The sequence below is a fragment of the Neopelma chrysocephalum genome, unplaced genomic scaffold (genome assembly GCF_003984885.1).
Source record: "Neopelma chrysocephalum unplaced genomic scaffold, ASM398488v2 Primary Assembly neopelma1_91, whole genome shotgun sequence".
Classification (NCBI taxonomy): domain Eukaryota; kingdom Metazoa; phylum Chordata; class Aves; order Passeriformes; family Pipridae; genus Neopelma; species Neopelma chrysocephalum.
Genome location: NW_020897753.1, coordinates 3,194,052 through 3,210,516, shown reverse-complemented (window position 1 = coordinate 3,210,516; position 16,465 = coordinate 3,194,052). Strand labels below are relative to the sequence as shown.

Here is a 16,465-nt window from a genome sequence, read left to right as displayed (position 1 = left end):
AGCTTTTGGATGATGATCCTGTTTTTTGTACAACGCACAAGGAGGCAGGATTAGCTGGAAAATATATTGAAACACCATGAAAATAAATAAATGAGAAGAGATTCAAACGTTCCCCAGGACAGAGAGTCGTGCCAAGGAGTGTTCCTGTTGCAGATGAATGCTCTGAGGGGATGCAGGACATAATCTGTACATGGTGAAGAAATGTTTTGTGTCCATTAGTCCAAGTCAGCTTGTGTTTTTACAGCTGGAGTTTGGCTGACAACTACAGCAGGATCATAGGCCCTCTGAGCTGAAATAGAGGAGCTTGGGCAGATGGCAGCTGATGCTAGTGGATATTCTTAGGCAGAAGAGAATACTTTTGACGGGTGTTATGAGAGTGCAAACTGTTTCTTAACTCCAGACAATCAATCCTCTCGCAGTTTTTTCAATTACCTGATGTTTTGCCTCAGTACTGTTGGGTGAAGTGATCTGTCTGCTCTGCCCTGACGTCCAAAAAGAGCAGATCAGAGGAGTGACGTGTGTGGATATGTCTCAGCAAGGCCTTTGCACAAATTCCAGTAACAGTTGGGGGCTGCAGCTAAGAGATTTAAAGTTTTATAAAAATGAACCATTTTGGACCCACATAGTTGGGCTTACATTGTAAGGTAACTCATTTCTCTTTCCAGAATGGGAAATGATCTTTCTCAAAAGCAAAATCACATTTTTGGCATTATCCAGGCACACAGTGTCCGACTAAATTCATATTTTAGCACAGAACTCTCAGACAGTTTTCCCTCTGAACTGTGCAGGAGTTAATATTCCAATTAAAATCTGCCTTGCAGCTGAGAGATTCCCTCTCATGTCTTTCTTTTAGAGTTGAACCTATTGTCAGTACCTTTATTCTTTTATCTAAGGAATGAAAAGCTGGATCAGACCAGCTATTATTATTGTACATTCCTGGCTCATCAACCTGAGAGGGTTTGTCTTACAGAACCAAACTTTAACTAGGGGGGTGATTAAACCAAATTGGTCCAATTTCCCACTCTATTCTGTGTTCATTGAAGTCTCACACAAGCCCTGTCCCTGTGTCCTCTCCCATCAGCATCCCCACCACAGGGCTGGGACTTGCTTTGGGGTTTCAGCATAAATGAGGTGGGACCCAGCACTGAGCAGCAGATTCCAAACCAGCCACTCAGATCCTTTTGAGTCCACAATTCTGCTGTCAAAATACAGGTTATGCTCGTCTGTGCTTCTTGGCTATTCAGTGACACGGGAATTCAGTTTGTAATTTGTGTTGTGCAAGTTCAGTCTGTGACCATCTCTGAATTATCACGGGCGTTTCAATCCCTGGCAGAGGTAAAATCCACAACACATATTTTGGTTTTACATTTTAATGTGGGGAAACTGAACCACCTGGATGCACAGAGAAGCAGTAGTTTCTGGGGAAGTCGGGCACACACCAGCCTGGCTGAACTCCACCAGTTAATAATGTGTTTACACTGATAAGAATGTTGACTGGCTTTGGATCTCTGGGAATTAATCTGGGAATGGCGTAACACTTTCTGCTGCAGACTTTTGAGGAAACTTGGATGCCTGTGTAATATTTAGCTGCAAATACACATTTTTGTTTCTTGGGATTTTTTTTTTTAGCTTATTCAGAAGCTGACAGATGTAGCAGAGGAGTGTCAGAACAGTCAACTAAAGAAACTAAAAGAAACATGTGAAAAGTAAGTGCTGTTCCCCTCTCCATTGATTGCTGCTCCTTGGGGGTTTGTTTAGATACGTTTTGAACTTGCCTTTGTTTTTTATGCTTCAGAGAAAAGAAAGAACTGAAGAAAAAAATGGACAAGAAGAGGCAGGAGAAGATCACAGAAGCAAAGTCCAAGGATAAAAATCAAATGGAAGAGTAAGTATATCCCTGGATCCGTATCCTTGTAGGTTATGAGGAGGCCAGAGTTTTCCCAACTGGAAAATCAGAGGAAGGTCTCCATTCTAAACAGAAGGCAGCCTTTAGTCAGACCTCACCAGAGCAGTGGAGTCCTGACTTCCACTGATACTAATTCCATTTCCTGGCACTAATCTAATCTCCTGCTCTGGGAGCAGGGGAGCCTGGGTCAGCATCAGGGGTGCTGGTGTGTGGGGTGGGGGCATGACAGAGCAATCCCCCAAAATGCTGTTATTCCAGCATTTATTCCAGACTTAGTGGCTTCAGCTCCTGCAGAGCTTGATTTCACCTTCACTTAGATTTTTATTCCTGAGTTATCTTTTCTTCTTAACTCAAAGTTTCTCTCCAGAAGAAATAGCGACAACATACTTTAGGTTTACTCTGCTTTTGTGATAAAATTGCTCTCAGATGTTCAGCTGGTGATTCTCCTCCAGTGATGGTGTCACTTTGGGTGGGAGAGAGAGAGGAAAGCTGAGCTCTGAGGGTGCAGTTTTACTGAACAAGGACAGGAGTATCAATTTCATTTAAGCACCACCAGACAATGCAAACTGTAGTTGTGCAAGTTGGTTATATTCTTCCCAAGGGCACAGCATCTAGGTTTGCTTGTCCTCCTTCATTCATTTTGGCAAGTAGCTCAAAAAGAAAATGGAGCCTTTTTATCTTGCACTGTTATTCTTGTGACCAGTCTTTACTTTAGTAGCATTTAAGGGCAGTTAAAAATACAAGAGGAACAAACAAAACAAAAAAGAAAATCCGAAATGTTTGGGTTTTACCACCTAACAAAGGCACAACTGTGTTTGATTTTCTACAGGTAAAAAGGGTTACCCAGGTTTTGGAGCCTCTCAGCAGACAATCTGTGTATTGGGTAACACTGAAAGAGGTGAAGTGCTTCAGATGATTTAAGAATCAGTGCTATAGGATTTTAATAAACGTCCAAGGAAAAAAAAAAACAAAATGAGAATAATTGATTGTGAAAAAGAGGGAGAAATACTTAATATGGTTAGAACTGGTCAGGGGGCCTGGAATTCGTATTAGAAAAAGGTAGTTGGGCATTACGGAAATGTTACAACAGTAAAAAATCAATGGCAGTAGGAAATGATTTGCTGAGAGGTTAATGGGACACCGGTGAGAAAGGCTCAGGAACAGACAAGTAGCAATTCTTTTTTGTTTTCCCTTCATTTTTTTTTCTCGTTCTTCCCAAGGGCTTTCCTTTACCGGGCTTTTCAAAGAACCTTTGGGAAGGGTGAGATGGGGACAACATGGGAAACTCAGCTTTCCTCTGTCTGTGACACAGCTGATCCTCACGCTGGCAGCAGGGCAGGGAGCAGCAAGACCTTCTGGTGAATCCCAGTCAAGTTATTCTGGCTCAGCTGTTGTTTATCTGAAGCTTTTTAGTCGGATTTGGGAAAGAATTTTGCACAGAGATGATACATTGTATTAATGATTCTTACCTAATTTTCTTTCGTCCACCCCGGGCTTGTGTAGCTGCCTAAAACAACACGATTTTAGTGCCACCTGAACAGCATTCGCTGATCTTGACTGAGGCAATTCCGTTTTAGAATTCTGTCCTGAAACTGGTCAGCTGAAGTACCTACAGATTGTTATTCTGTGTGCTTTTATGTCTTGTCTTCAGCCTTTGACCGATGGTTTCCGAATAATTGTCCCACACAATGACTTTAAAGTATTTCCTCCAAGTTTCCGTGGGGACCCAAGTCACGTGTGCCCTGCTCTGCGTGGGATCTCCGTCCCTGGCTGTCACCAGCAGTCCCTGCTCTGACAGAGGCTGTTTCTCTGCTCCATGAAGTGCCACAGCGTGGCACTGTGTGCCTGCTGATGGCTGTGTGTGCTCCCAGGCCGATCTGGAACACCACCACCGCTTGGAAAACGTGGTATTATCCTGTGGGAAAAGCCTGTTGAGGAAGAGCAGGGGGTTGTTGTGCAGGGCATGGGGAAGTCTGAGCCCTTCCTACAGTGAAGATGTTACAAGGGCACCTACAGGAAGCTCACCAAAGTTAATTAGTCAGATCCCCACATTCACAACATGGCCCTAATTAGATCACAGAGAGGTGAGGGGATTAAAATCCGTGTGTGTGATGTTATTGACCACAATAACTTGTTGATTGCTCCCCCCCCAGAGAGAAGACAGAAATGATCCGATCCTACATCCAGGAGGTGGTGCAGTACATAAAGAGGGTATGGCAGGCCATGTGTTTATTTTTCATTTATAGGGGTAAAATGTCAGCTTTCATCTTCTGGGTGATATTAAACTGCAGATTTCGAGCTTCTGCAGCTACTGATTTTTTACAGGTGCAGTGTAGACTTTTCTTCCCATTCCAGTTAAAGGAGAACTGGAATTTCAGGCAGTTCTTCATTAATTATTAGTCAGTGTTTGAGGGATGGTGCAGAGAGAGGCAGATTTTAATACAATTTCATCTTTGAATATCCTTTGTGTACTCATGGAAAATGTAACAGTTTTTTTAATTGGTTGCTCTCTCTTTAAATGCAAAGATTGTATAAGGAACTCTGAAAGTCAATAAACATTTAATTGCAGAGTATATTTTAACTTTAATTGGATTTGTACAGTTGCTGAAACGTAAAAAGCATTTTGTGAACTCTGTAAATACGAGTCAAAGAATTTCATTACAGGTGTTAGCTTTGAGCTTTTCTGAAGCTGTGGGTGGTTTACACTGGGCTGAAAGTGTGCACTGCAGTGTTTTGATGTGTGAAATCACTGTGAAACATATGCAGCTACTGAGTTGTCTCTTAATTTCAGTGCACAGATAGTTCAGTTCAAAAGTTCATTTCTCTCAGGAAGGCCTTGATTTAGGAAGCAAGCTGAAGAATTAGCAAACTAAGCATGTTAAGTTCCTGTTGGAATTAATTCCATGTCTGAGTGCTTTATTACATGGGGCCCAAAATTGATCAGCATGTTCATTTAGAATTCCAGGATGCAAATCCCCTTCTTCTGCGAGCAGGGTCCATCTCTCACAGCTTGTATCAGAAAAGCTAAAGCAAAATAATATTATTTTAAAAACTGCATTATGCTTTTGATGGCATTAGGAGTCTACAGCAAGTCCTTTAGACATTTCTGATCCTAAATCCTGTGTGTGAAATCTGATATACATTGTTCACACCCAACTGTTAAAACAGTGGTGTGTAATTTTATATTGGAATTATTGATAGTTTTGATGATAACTTTCTAATTTTAATGGATGACATGTTTGTTGGGAAAGAGGTGGGAAAGGGAGGATGTGCAGTCTCTGAAACAAGGTTCTCTGCTATTTTCCTACAGCTAGAAGATGCTCAGAGTAAAAGGCAGGAGAAACTTGTAGAAAAACACAAGGAGATCCGTCAGCAAATACTGGATGAAAAGCCTAAGGTAAAGAGTTTTTGAACATATGTTACACTGCTAAAAGTGTCCTTCAGGGAAGAAAGTGTTCTTGCAGCAGGTAGGCTGATGTTTAAACATGAGAGGATCCATTGGCAGCCTCAAAGCCGTCGTCACTGATACTCAGGGTGAAAAAAGTCAAGTGGCAGCCTAGCGTGGAGCACCACTCCAGGTGCAGGTGTCAGAAACAGGGCTGATGTTTTAGCACTCGTGTTGCTGAAAAGCCTTCGGTGTGAGAGGTGCTCCTGGCCAGCAGAGTGTGCCCTTCCCTCCTCTGTGCCCCAGCGGCACGGGAACAAAACACAGTTTACATCTGAAAAGAAAAAAGAGATATCTCCTTAGCATCCTCCCCGCAGGTACTCGTGGTCGTTGGTCAGGATGTGTTTTTGTGCAAAACAACGAGCTTTCCCGTGATAATAGTGCTTAATATTCTGCGTTGCTTGCTGGATTTCCTCCCTTTGGTTTTGTGTTGCATCTGCACTGTGACATTCTGAAATACATGTTCTGATCTTTGTGACTCATGCTCCTAGTGAAGCTGGTGGCAGTTTTGCCCTTGACTTCAGTGGAGAAGGTTCAGAGCCCTCCACCTGTCCATGATTTTTCCTGTAGAAAGACCTAGGGAACTATGTAATCAGACTTCTATGTGGAGGGAGACTTGTTTTCAGCAGAGTTCATGTCCAAGTATAATCCTTCACAGCCCATTGTGTCATGTCTGCTTTCATTTCTTCTGCTCTTGCTCAGACGTGTGTCCTCAGCTTCACTTTTCATTTCTTGTCTGTGTCCACAGTCCTAATGTTTTTGTGCTTGTATTACAGCTGGAATTCTAGCACTGAGTGTGAATTAATCAGTGTTGTCATGTCATTGCTGTGAAATAGCCAGAGAATAAATTAGGCTAAGGTCTGAATAGCCAGAAGTTTGCAGTAGTTTGGAAAAACAAAAATGTTTGCACTTCCAATTTCCCACTCATCTTTTTAAAATCATGCTCATAAATGAGGTGGAACTTTTTGATGTTGTGGGCATCTGGGTGTAAAGACTATACATAATATTATGTTTTATATTTGGTGCTGTAGGAGCTTCTCGGGCATGTGAACTGGAATTGAAACACTGGAATTTAAAATGCCAGACAATAATCTGCAAGTACTTCTAACACTGGCTTTTCCCGAATACTTGAGCACTTGATTACTTCTCCTTGTGTCCTTTCTTTTATTCTTGTTTGTTGTTTTTTTTTTAATTTATTGGTGTACTGAGGAGTAGCACAAAGCACTGACAGTTTGTCACTGAGGACTTGAGTTATGTTTTGAAAGATTGTGCTGGACTGGCAGTGTGAGACTCTTCCATCAGCTGTCCGCGTGCCAAGCGTTAGGTCATGGCAGAGAACAGCTCCAGATCCCTCTTTTCCCCTGGATCTGGCCACCAGTGAAAGCACTGCAGTGATCATCACTCTCCATCCCTCCTGAGACACCCTCTGCAGTACATGTGCCTCCCAGGGCCTGGCTGCAGGGCTTTTTTTCCTTCCCCACGCACTGAAACGGGCACTTTGCTGGATTTATGGTGCTGTGTGCCTCCTGCTTGCATGAGAGGATTTAGGGAAAACATAATTAGTTATTTTATTAAGTCTCTTTTTATGTTTTGCTTCACGTCCGTATTTCATATCCATATTTGCTTCCTTAGTGACAGGGCCTGTGATATAAAATAGATCAAATGATTTCCCAGCTGAGGAGAGCTGATGTATTTTATGCAGGCAGCAGCCTTCCTGGGGGCTGCTTTTTTAACAGCCCAGCCTCTCCTGCTTCAAACACCCACTACAATTTATGCTAGCCGTGTTAAAAGGGTTTTCTGGCAGTATCAACTCAGCCCCAAACAAAGAGCTCAATATATTAAGAGGGAAAGAATCTTCAGTATTCTTCCCAATAATTCCACTGGAGACAGATTTGCCATCATCAGTCACTGCCACGAGGTTATTTATTACTGACTCACAGTTTGTTGTGTTCTGACTCTGTGCACAGAGCTCTTCCCCAGCCAGGAAGAATCCTGTGTCACAAAGTGTTGCCAGCAGAGCTGCCACACTGCTGGGGTTTTGGTGGCCTTTCTCAAAGTGTGAGTTTGCAGCTTTCTCTCTTGTGGCGTGTGGAGGTCACCAGAAGAAAATTTGCCTTGGAGTGCTGACATTTTAGACAACGGTTTTTAGAAACTGCACAGACTGGATGCAAGTCAGTTCCCTGTACTGGAGGCAGAGGTTTTGGGTTTTTTTTGTTTAAAATACCATGTGTCAAGATGAAAGTGCTTAACTTGAGACTGATTTACACCCTAAACTCAGCCTCTCCCTCGTGTATGTCATTTCTTTTTAATGTTTGGATGTGAAACTGTTTTGCAGCTTTCATTTGCAGGGCTATTGTATAGCAAAAAGCTTTTTTTCTCCTGTAAGAGCTGGAAACTTCCTGAGCTGGTGCTTTTAGGCAAAAAGGTTGGAAACAGTTCTTCAGCTTCTTGTGGTCTTGCTGAAGTCAGGGTAGGCATTGGCTTTAGTGAGGCCCAAAGGTCGTACTCTGTATAAATAATGATGAGATCTTTATGAAAAACTAATCTCTGCTGCTGCAGAAACTAGAAATTGAGTGTTATAATCAAATCTGTGTGTGTGTAACCAGGCCAGCCACTCCCACAAACATGTTTGGCAAAGGAGACTATCACCTAGTTAAGAAGTCAAGTGCTGACTGACTGGAGGGAAAAATTCTCTATCTTGCCATTTTAGCGAAATCATATGAGAAACAAAGTTCAGATCTCTCCTGCTGCTCTCTCCTCACAGCATCATTACCCAGCAAGGCTGTTTGTATTTTCTATCACTCCTTATTTTTCCCTACATTATCTACTGGCAGCTATATTATCAGCAACAACTTGTATTTTCTTTCTCTCCCATTCTACTTCCTTGTCTCCCTCTCTTAGTCACTGATACACATTAAGGTTGTCCTGTCTTTATCTTCTTCCCCTTGGGCATCTCCTCTGCCTGCTGTGGAGGCTCTGCAGAGAGCCAGCTCTTTCCACTGCAGTGTGTATCAGAGCAGGGTGTGATTCTGGATTCTCCGTGTGCCTGGCACACGTTGTTATCTGAGCTCAGAGCAGCCCATCGAGGACGGGCATGGTCATTGTGTCTCAATTTCTGTGTCCTCGACAGCTTGTGCATCAAATTAAACATAAATCAAGTGCATTTCCTTCCCCCCACACACACACACCCTCGCCTCCAATTTCATTGTAATTACAAAAATCAATACACGTGAGACACGACAAGGAATTAATTATTTTTCGGGGAATCGGCTCAGTTACAGTAAATAGGCCCAAGCCTCCTCTAATTGAAATCAATGAGACTTTTGTTAGTCATGCTCACGGGTCAGAGCTGCACTTAAATCTCAATATAATGGCTGCTCCTGCAGTCAGCTCCTGCTCCCAGCAGAGTTTTCTGCATTCTGTGGGCTTCAGTGGGCCGTGCTCTTGCAGCCCCAGCTGCCAAGGGAGATGTAACTCCTGTGGTTCCTCAGCCCGTGCCTGTGTTTCTGCTCACACTGCCCACAGCCCCAGCATAGCCAAGGCCTGCCAGATGGGCTGGGCTCCTGGAGGGATGTGGAAAATGGCACATTCAGGGAGGGCTTTGTCTGTGGGAGAAGGTCCATCAGGCCTGCAGAGGCACCACGAGCTGTGCAAACTTTGTCCCAAGTGTTACAGCTCTTCGGCCTTCCAAATGAATGAAGAGAATGTACAACTTTAAGGTGTGCAACTCCTTTTCTCTCTCCTCGAAAAGTATAATGAAAACAATTTTTAAACATTGTCAATCAGTTCTTGATAATGGAAAATAGAGGCATCTGATGCATACTAACTCACTTTCATACATTTATGATCTCCTAATTTGGAACATGTTATTAATTGCACCCCGTGGGAGTTGACACTGCTACGTCCAATCAAAATTAATATTAACACTGCACCTGAAAAATTTATGAAGGCACAAAATGATGAATATTTAAGTTACAGAACAATTTAATAGGATGCTGATCTTTTACATCAGTCAAGCCTCTCATAACTCCTGAGTCTTCTTCCCGTTCCATAGGGCTGGAAAGGCCCTTCAGGGTCTGGACACTGACTCCTTCCTTCTTGGTGTTATAGAAATGAAGGTGTTCGAAAATCCATAGATTTCAGATCGATGCTTTCTGGTTTCCTAGGATATCTAAAAACACCCAGCTTGCCCTGTGATTTAGGTGACACTTCGGGGTCATTCTCATGCAGATGATGCCGGTGAGTTAAATGGAGCTGTTACCTGACACAGAGTCAGCAAATGTGTTTTACAGCACTTTTAGATGTTATTTCAGTTCCCCTCAGAGCTCAGAACTGCTCTATTTGCTCATCTGGAAGGGAACAGCTCTGAGGAACTTTGATGAGTATTCCAGTGTCGTGTCAGCTCACTGCATAATTCACAACAACAATGCCCTGTCCTCCACAATCCCTTTTTGATCCTTTACACCTCTGCGGGAAGCCAAACTGTCTTTTGGGCTAGCTGCACTTAATTCAAACACTTCCAAGCTCATTCCAGCTCAACCTCAGGCAACTCTTCAAGAATTCTGGGGAAGGAGTTTGGAGCAAAAGGTTATTTCAGTTTACTGAGGTTCATGAGACTTTGTGTTGCCTGGATTTGGGTTGAGTGGTGGAAGTTGCCCTCCTTCACTAGTCTGCAGACTCATTGATGTGAGTTGATAGCCAGTGTAATATTTGAAAAATTCTCCTTTTATTTTCCCCCCGTTTAGGCAAAAATTTCTTTTGTTAGTTCACTCAATTTAAACATTTCCAAAGTTTAAAAAGAAATCTCCCTTGAATCTGTGGCTGCTAAGCTAGAATTATTTGTGGCATTATCTGCCAAAAAAAGCAGAGAATTAAGAGGATTGAAACAATTTACTGTTTGTTTCGCTGTTCAGCTTCGGGTCTTGGTGCTTTTGTATTCATCAGAGGGAAATAATAAAATGTTTCTCTACCTCATTAAATGGGCAGCAGCATGGAGAAATGAATGGAATTTTCTGAGCCTCAGTGAACAACAAATATTTGAGGGGAATATTTGAAAAAAACCCAAAATCTAGACTGAGATTTCCCAATCTTCCTGTGACTTCATCTTGGCATCTTCCCACTTCAGGATCAGAGGTTGCATTTAAATTTTGGGATGCAGTGTTCCCAGCCTGTTCCCTGGAGGATCCTGGCCCTTTGCTCAGCACCTCTCAGTGTTAAACCCCAAGTGACCATCAGCCTGACTGTCTATTTAATAAACTTAGAACAGCTTAAGCCCTGATGGTTTCTGAAATGTTGTATTAGTGCAGTTGCTAAGCAGTCCCCAGCTGCACAGTATTTTTTTAGGGGAAACCAGGGTTGTCCCTTTTTTTTTCCCTGTTTCTCCCAGTGGATAAACTCTGCTGAATGCACTCTCAGCCTGGTAATTGAGTAGTAAATAATCTCACTTCACTCGTTAAAATTAAACAGTCTGACCTTTATCCTGTGCCAGTTTTATACCAATAAAACTTGCTTAAGTTCTGTGAAGTGACTACCTCGTCACTAGGCCTGAGATCAAAAGAATCCAGTCCCAACAACAGGATGCTCAAAGGATTATTTTTGATTAAGACCTTGCTTGTTTACATTTTTCTTCACAAATCCACATTTTAAATGATTGTTTATTTTCCCAGCAGAATAAACATTACAGTGTGAGAAATGGGTATCAGGTCACAAAAGACACATCTAACAATTTGGGGTGATATTTGTTGTGCTAATTAAATGTCTTCACTGTTGCTCTTGCCACATACATATTCTTGGCGACATTAACTTTCAAATGAACAAATCAACTCATTTCCAGTGTGAATATGCAGAATGTTTTTTTAATGTATTCTATTGAATACTGGTATCGGTTCATTTGAATAAAAATGTCACCAACTCTTTGTAGGAAGAATGTAAACATCGAGAAATATGAAAATCTGGTCAAATTAAATTGGAGTTTATTGATAGAGGAAGATATTTTTCATGGATCGTTCTAGTGGAAGTCAGAGGAAATCTTGGGTTTGATGTGGAGCAATAAAAGGGGAGATAAATTACTGGAAAGGGCAGACTTTTTTCAGTTTTTCGGTGGTGTAAATCAAAAGGAACATTATCAAGTGAGCAGTGTCACTGGTGATTTAAACACGTTAGTGAAGGCAAGAGGGTGGCCCATAATGGAGGTCATGTGGCAGACAGATTGGATTTGTGAAGGGTAGTGAGATGTTCCTGGATAGCATGCTAATAAATTAGAACTGTGAAGTTGGGTCGTGTTCTTTTAAGAGAAGTGATTTTAGAATCCAGCTACCATCTGTGGACAAAAGGGTTCACAGAAATTTATATTAAAAAAAAAAATCACAAATTTGAGAATTCTTCCTGAAAAAAAGAAACTTCACTGATTTTTTTTTCTAATTTGCACAAGTGAATCTGTTCTATATTTTACCTGTCTCAGATAAGCACGTGACTCATGTCTCGGCCCACTGTGGTTAATTATTTAATTAGCCTTCCTGATACAAGAAAGATGAAATGCAAAGTGGAGCTGAGACTGTGCTGCAGTCCCAGCTGTTCCCCACTGGTGTCCAGCTTTGTGGGATACAGCCCAGCACTGGGAGAGGTCCCTGCTGCTCAGGAGCTCCCACGTGGCTGGAGGGGGAGCAAAGTAACTCCCTATACCCAAAGTAACTCCCTGTATCCAAATTCAGAGGCAGCATCCCCCAGGCTCCCTCCTGGGACAGTGCAGAGGTGAGAGGCGCAGAATGGTTTGGGTTGGAAGGGGCCTTAAGGACCATCTCATTCCCCCACCCCCTTCCATGGGACACCTTTCACTGGACCGGGTTGCTCCAAGCCCCATCCAGCTTTGCATCCACACTGCTCCTCACCACCCCTGTGGCTCCTGCCGCATCCCGGAGGTGCTGGATGGCAGATTAGCCCAACTGGGTGTGACTAATGAGCAATAAAGGTGTCGTTATTTACCATTATGCAGATAAAAGATGTGTGTTCCCAGTTCCTAACGGCCCAGTGCCGTGATGATCCATCAATCTGACAGGAGAGACCTCGTTTCCTGGCAGTGGGGCCGGTGTCTCAGAACACCCATCCCCAGGTGCAAACAGACCCACTGGTTAAAAGCAAGAAAACTACTTTGCTTGTACAGTAGCAGATTTTACAATACTGCACTGTTCCTCTAATTCTTTTACGTGCTTTATTTGAGTTAGAAAGCAGATCAATTAAAGGAAGAAGAAAATATTAAACTGCTATTAAAGTGATCAGCTGTGTAATAAACATCAAAAAGTAAAAGCTACGTTTTCTCCCCTTGGAATGTAGAATTATGGGATGGTTTGGGTTGAAAGATTCCTTAAAGACCATCTCATTCCAACCCACCTGCCATGGGCAGGGACACCTTCCACTATCCCAGGTTGCTCAGGGCTCCATCCAGCCTGGCCTTGAACACTTCCAGGGATGGGGCAGCCACAGCTTCTCTGAGCAAACATAAAATTACTAAAGTAGACCTAACTTATAATTTTGATATTTGTGAATAGTTAGTCCTTGTCAAAACAAGTAAAATTCCTATGCAGAGAAGAGTGCAGTGTGTTCTACCGTAGACTGAAAACTGAGAAACGGGTGGGAAAAATGAATATGTAGCTTCTTTCTGCAAAGCCGAGTTCAGGATGATAATAACATGCTAGAGAGAGCACGCTGCCTCTGCAGAGGATTCCCCTCTGTGTACTGTAGGTGACTGAGGATGACAAGAAAATGCCACCCTGGAGTGAATAGTGTGTGACACTGGAAGGCCCCTTATCTGTTCTCTGTGGCCTCGAACACTTTCACCTGCACTGTCCCATCCTCTGCTCGACCACAGAGCGCACACGTGTTGGGGTTGAGGCAAAGTGCCGGCTGTCACTCAGGCCCTGCACTCCTCTGACCCACTCCTGCACTCCCTGTGGTGCAGCAGTCACTGCTTTCCACAGCAAAAAAATTCCCAAAGAGGGGACAGGTGGCCAGCAAGGTAACAAGTGCCTGTGAGAAAACAGAGCACGAAACTAACTGGTGTGTTAACATTGCGATCTCTGAAGAGAAAGCAACTGAAAGAGATGTTAAAAAATTGAAGAAGCCGGGGACTGCAAACATTTTGTGTCAGGATGTTTAGCTTAGGCTGCACAATATTTAAGCCTGACGAGAGAAGCCTCTGCTGTGGAAATGTTTGTGGTTCTGCAAAGGCAAGTGCTCTGCATGTTAAATCTCAGCGAGCAAGAGGGCACTGCAAGCTGTTGACTCCCCTTCACCTTTCCGTGAGCTGGGACAGTACTCCGGGAAAATACATTATAAAACACAAGCTACATTATGCATGGTGTGTGCATAGGTAGTATGTTTGACATGCACAGTGGTGCACACAGGCATTCCTGGTGCACACACAGCATCTCATACACGTGCTCATCGCTCTCAGTCAGTCAGAGAGAAACACCACAGAAGCAGAACCAAAGGCTCTTTGACACTGTCTCCCACAGCACACTCCTGAAAAAGCTGGCAGCCCGTGGCTTGGACAGGGGCACTCTGTGCTGGGTTAGGAACTGGCTGGAGGGCCGGGCCCAGAGAGTGCTGGTGAACGGGGCTGCATCCAGTTGGCGGCCGGTCACCAGTGGTGTCCCCCAGGGATCAGTGTTGGGCCCAGTCCTGTTTAATATCTTTATTGATGATTTAGATGAGGGGATTGAGTCCATCATCAGTAAATTTGCAGATGACACTAAGCTGGGGGGGAGTGTCGATCAGCTGGAAGGCAGCAGGGCTCTGCAGAGGGATAGATTGGAGAGTTGGGCTGATTCCAACGGGATGAGGTTCAACAAGGCCAAGTGCCAGGTCCTGCACTTTGGCCACAACAACCCCATGCAGCGCTACAGGCTGGGGACAGAGTGGCTGGAGAGCAGCCAGACAGAGAGGGACCTGGGAGTTTGGATTGACAAGAAGCTGAACAGGAGCCAGCAGTGTGCCCAGGTGGCCAAGAAGGCCAATGGATCCTGGCCTGGATCAGGAACAGTGTGACCAACAGGTCCAAGGAAGTGATTCTTCCCCTGGACTCAGCACTGGTGAGGCCACACCTCGAGTACTGTGTCCAGTTCTGGGCCCTCAGTTCAGGAAGGACACTGAGGTCCTGGAGCAGGTCCAGAGGAGAGCAACAAGGCTGGGGAAGGGACTGGAGCACAAGTCCTGTGAGGAGAGGCTGAGGGAGCTGGGGCTGTTCAGCCTGGAGAAGAGGAGGCTCAGGGGAGACCTCCTCACTCTCTACAACTCCCTGACAGGAGGTTGTAGCCGGGGGGGGTTGGTCTCTTTTCCCAGGCAACTCTCAGCAAGACAAGAGGGCATGATCTCAAGTTGTGCCAGGGGAGGTTTAGGTTGGATATTAGAAAGAATTTCTTTACAGAGAAGGTAATCAGACCTTGGAATGGGCTACCCAGGGAACTGGTGGATTCTCCATCCCTGGAGGTTTTTAAGAAGAGACTGGATGTGGCACTTAGTGCCATGGTCTAGTAACTGCAACGGTCGTGGATCAAGGGTTGGACTTGATGATCCTGGAGGTCCCTTCCAACCCAGCTGATTCTATGATTCTTGTACAACCGTGCTCATCATTAGAGCTACAGCAGCAACATATTTCTTAATTATCAGACCTTCAGTGCAACATGACAAATGACATGAAATTCAGTTTGACACAGCTAATGGAAAAATGTTAAAAGAAATATTAATGCTTGGCGTGCGAACTCATTAGAGAGATGTTTTAAAATGCATAAAACGGGGGAAAAATATGTTCTTTAATGAACAGAGAAATAAAATCACTGGTCCTGCAAAGCTTGTAGTGTATGAACAGCTTTGTATATGCAGGTCATTTGTTAGGATAGCGTTCATGTCTTGGTGCAGAATCAGCCTGCAGAGCCCAGGCACTAATGGAAATAGTTCCGTGTGTCTGTGCAGGAGGGAGTGGTGGACACTGAAGTGCCTGTTGAAGGTGCAGATTGCTTTAAGCGGGACACTCACAAGATGGGTGCTGAGTTCATCTTACTTACACTGAGACGCTTTAGGACAAAAAGTAAAATGTTAGAAAGGTGTAACAGAAACAGCAAAGGTAGTGTGAGAGTTTCAAAAGTAGACCTGAACTAAAAAGGGTATTTAAAACCGTGAAGAGAATAGCCCGCTTCAGGGGGGCAGGTGGGTTGTTTTTAGAAACAACAAACATTTCTGCAACAAGAAAATGTTGTTGTTTTGAAAGGCAGGATCTTTCCCAGGAGTTTAAGAGTACTCAGCTCTGTAGGGGAAGACACATCCAGAAGGCAGAGAAAAGCGACAGGGCAACCAGCACCTCAGGCACATATTTGCAGTGCCGAGTGGGTGAGCTCTCAAGGGTTTGGCAGCCCTCGAGTCAGTAGCAGAGTAGCTGGGAAAGATGTCCCCTGGAAAGATTTCTTTTCATTAAATTTCTCCTGTGACTCACTTGCAATAAATCAGCGTTTTCTGCCACAGGAGCTCCCCAGAGTTGCTGCAGTTGCATAACCCAGTGGCTGTGGGTGATCCCGGGCTATAGGCTGGACTGGGGTGACTCAGTGCCTTTCCCATTATTCAGCCCTTGTTTGGAAGGGGGTTCTTGCCCAGGGATTGTGGAGGGTGACTAAGCACGTAAACTGCAGCTCTGTACCTGTAAATGATCTCTTTTGTGGAGTCCCAGAGGTCTTTAAGCTTTGTGTGGAATAAGAAGATGTGCCTGAGAAGGGGAGGCCTAATCCAGGCAGGAGCTTAGGTAGGAGCCTGGCTGGTCAAGGCAAAGTCTCCTAACGTTAACTTTTAAACTTTTAACATTGTAATGAAGTCTTGTCACATTGAGTTTTCCAAGTTATGAGCACGGTGAAAGTTCATAATTTCTGTTCTTCTTCTCCACCCCCCTAAAAAAACCTGAAAGAAAAACCAGAGTCTTGATGTTCGTCTGATTGAGAACTAGTGAAGGCATCAGGGAGAAAATGAGAAATACCAATGAAAGGAGGTGTAATGGGAAATGAAGTATAGATTCTTGGATAATTCTCAGTTACTGGATTTTTCACTTTATATCCAGGGATTGGATCTGTCCAAGT

General features: G+C 43.9%; 1 protein-coding gene across 2 annotated transcripts in view; it reads left to right on the top strand.

Moving 5' to 3' along the window:
• Nucleotides 1-16,465, top strand: part of PLCB1 (phospholipase C beta 1) — a 335,327-nt gene that overhangs the window by 274,568 nt on the left and 44,294 nt on the right. For both annotated transcript variants that reach the window (XM_027693456.1, XM_027693457.1), the window contains exons 28-31: nucleotides 1,630-1,706; nucleotides 1,796-1,885; nucleotides 4,060-4,117; nucleotides 5,217-5,303. In XM_027693456.1, the coding sequence (XP_027549257.1) occupies nucleotides 1,630-1,706; nucleotides 1,796-1,885; nucleotides 4,060-4,117; nucleotides 5,217-5,303 (312 nt within the window). The remainder of the gene's footprint in view (nucleotides 1-1,629; nucleotides 1,707-1,795; nucleotides 1,886-4,059; nucleotides 4,118-5,216; nucleotides 5,304-16,465) is intronic.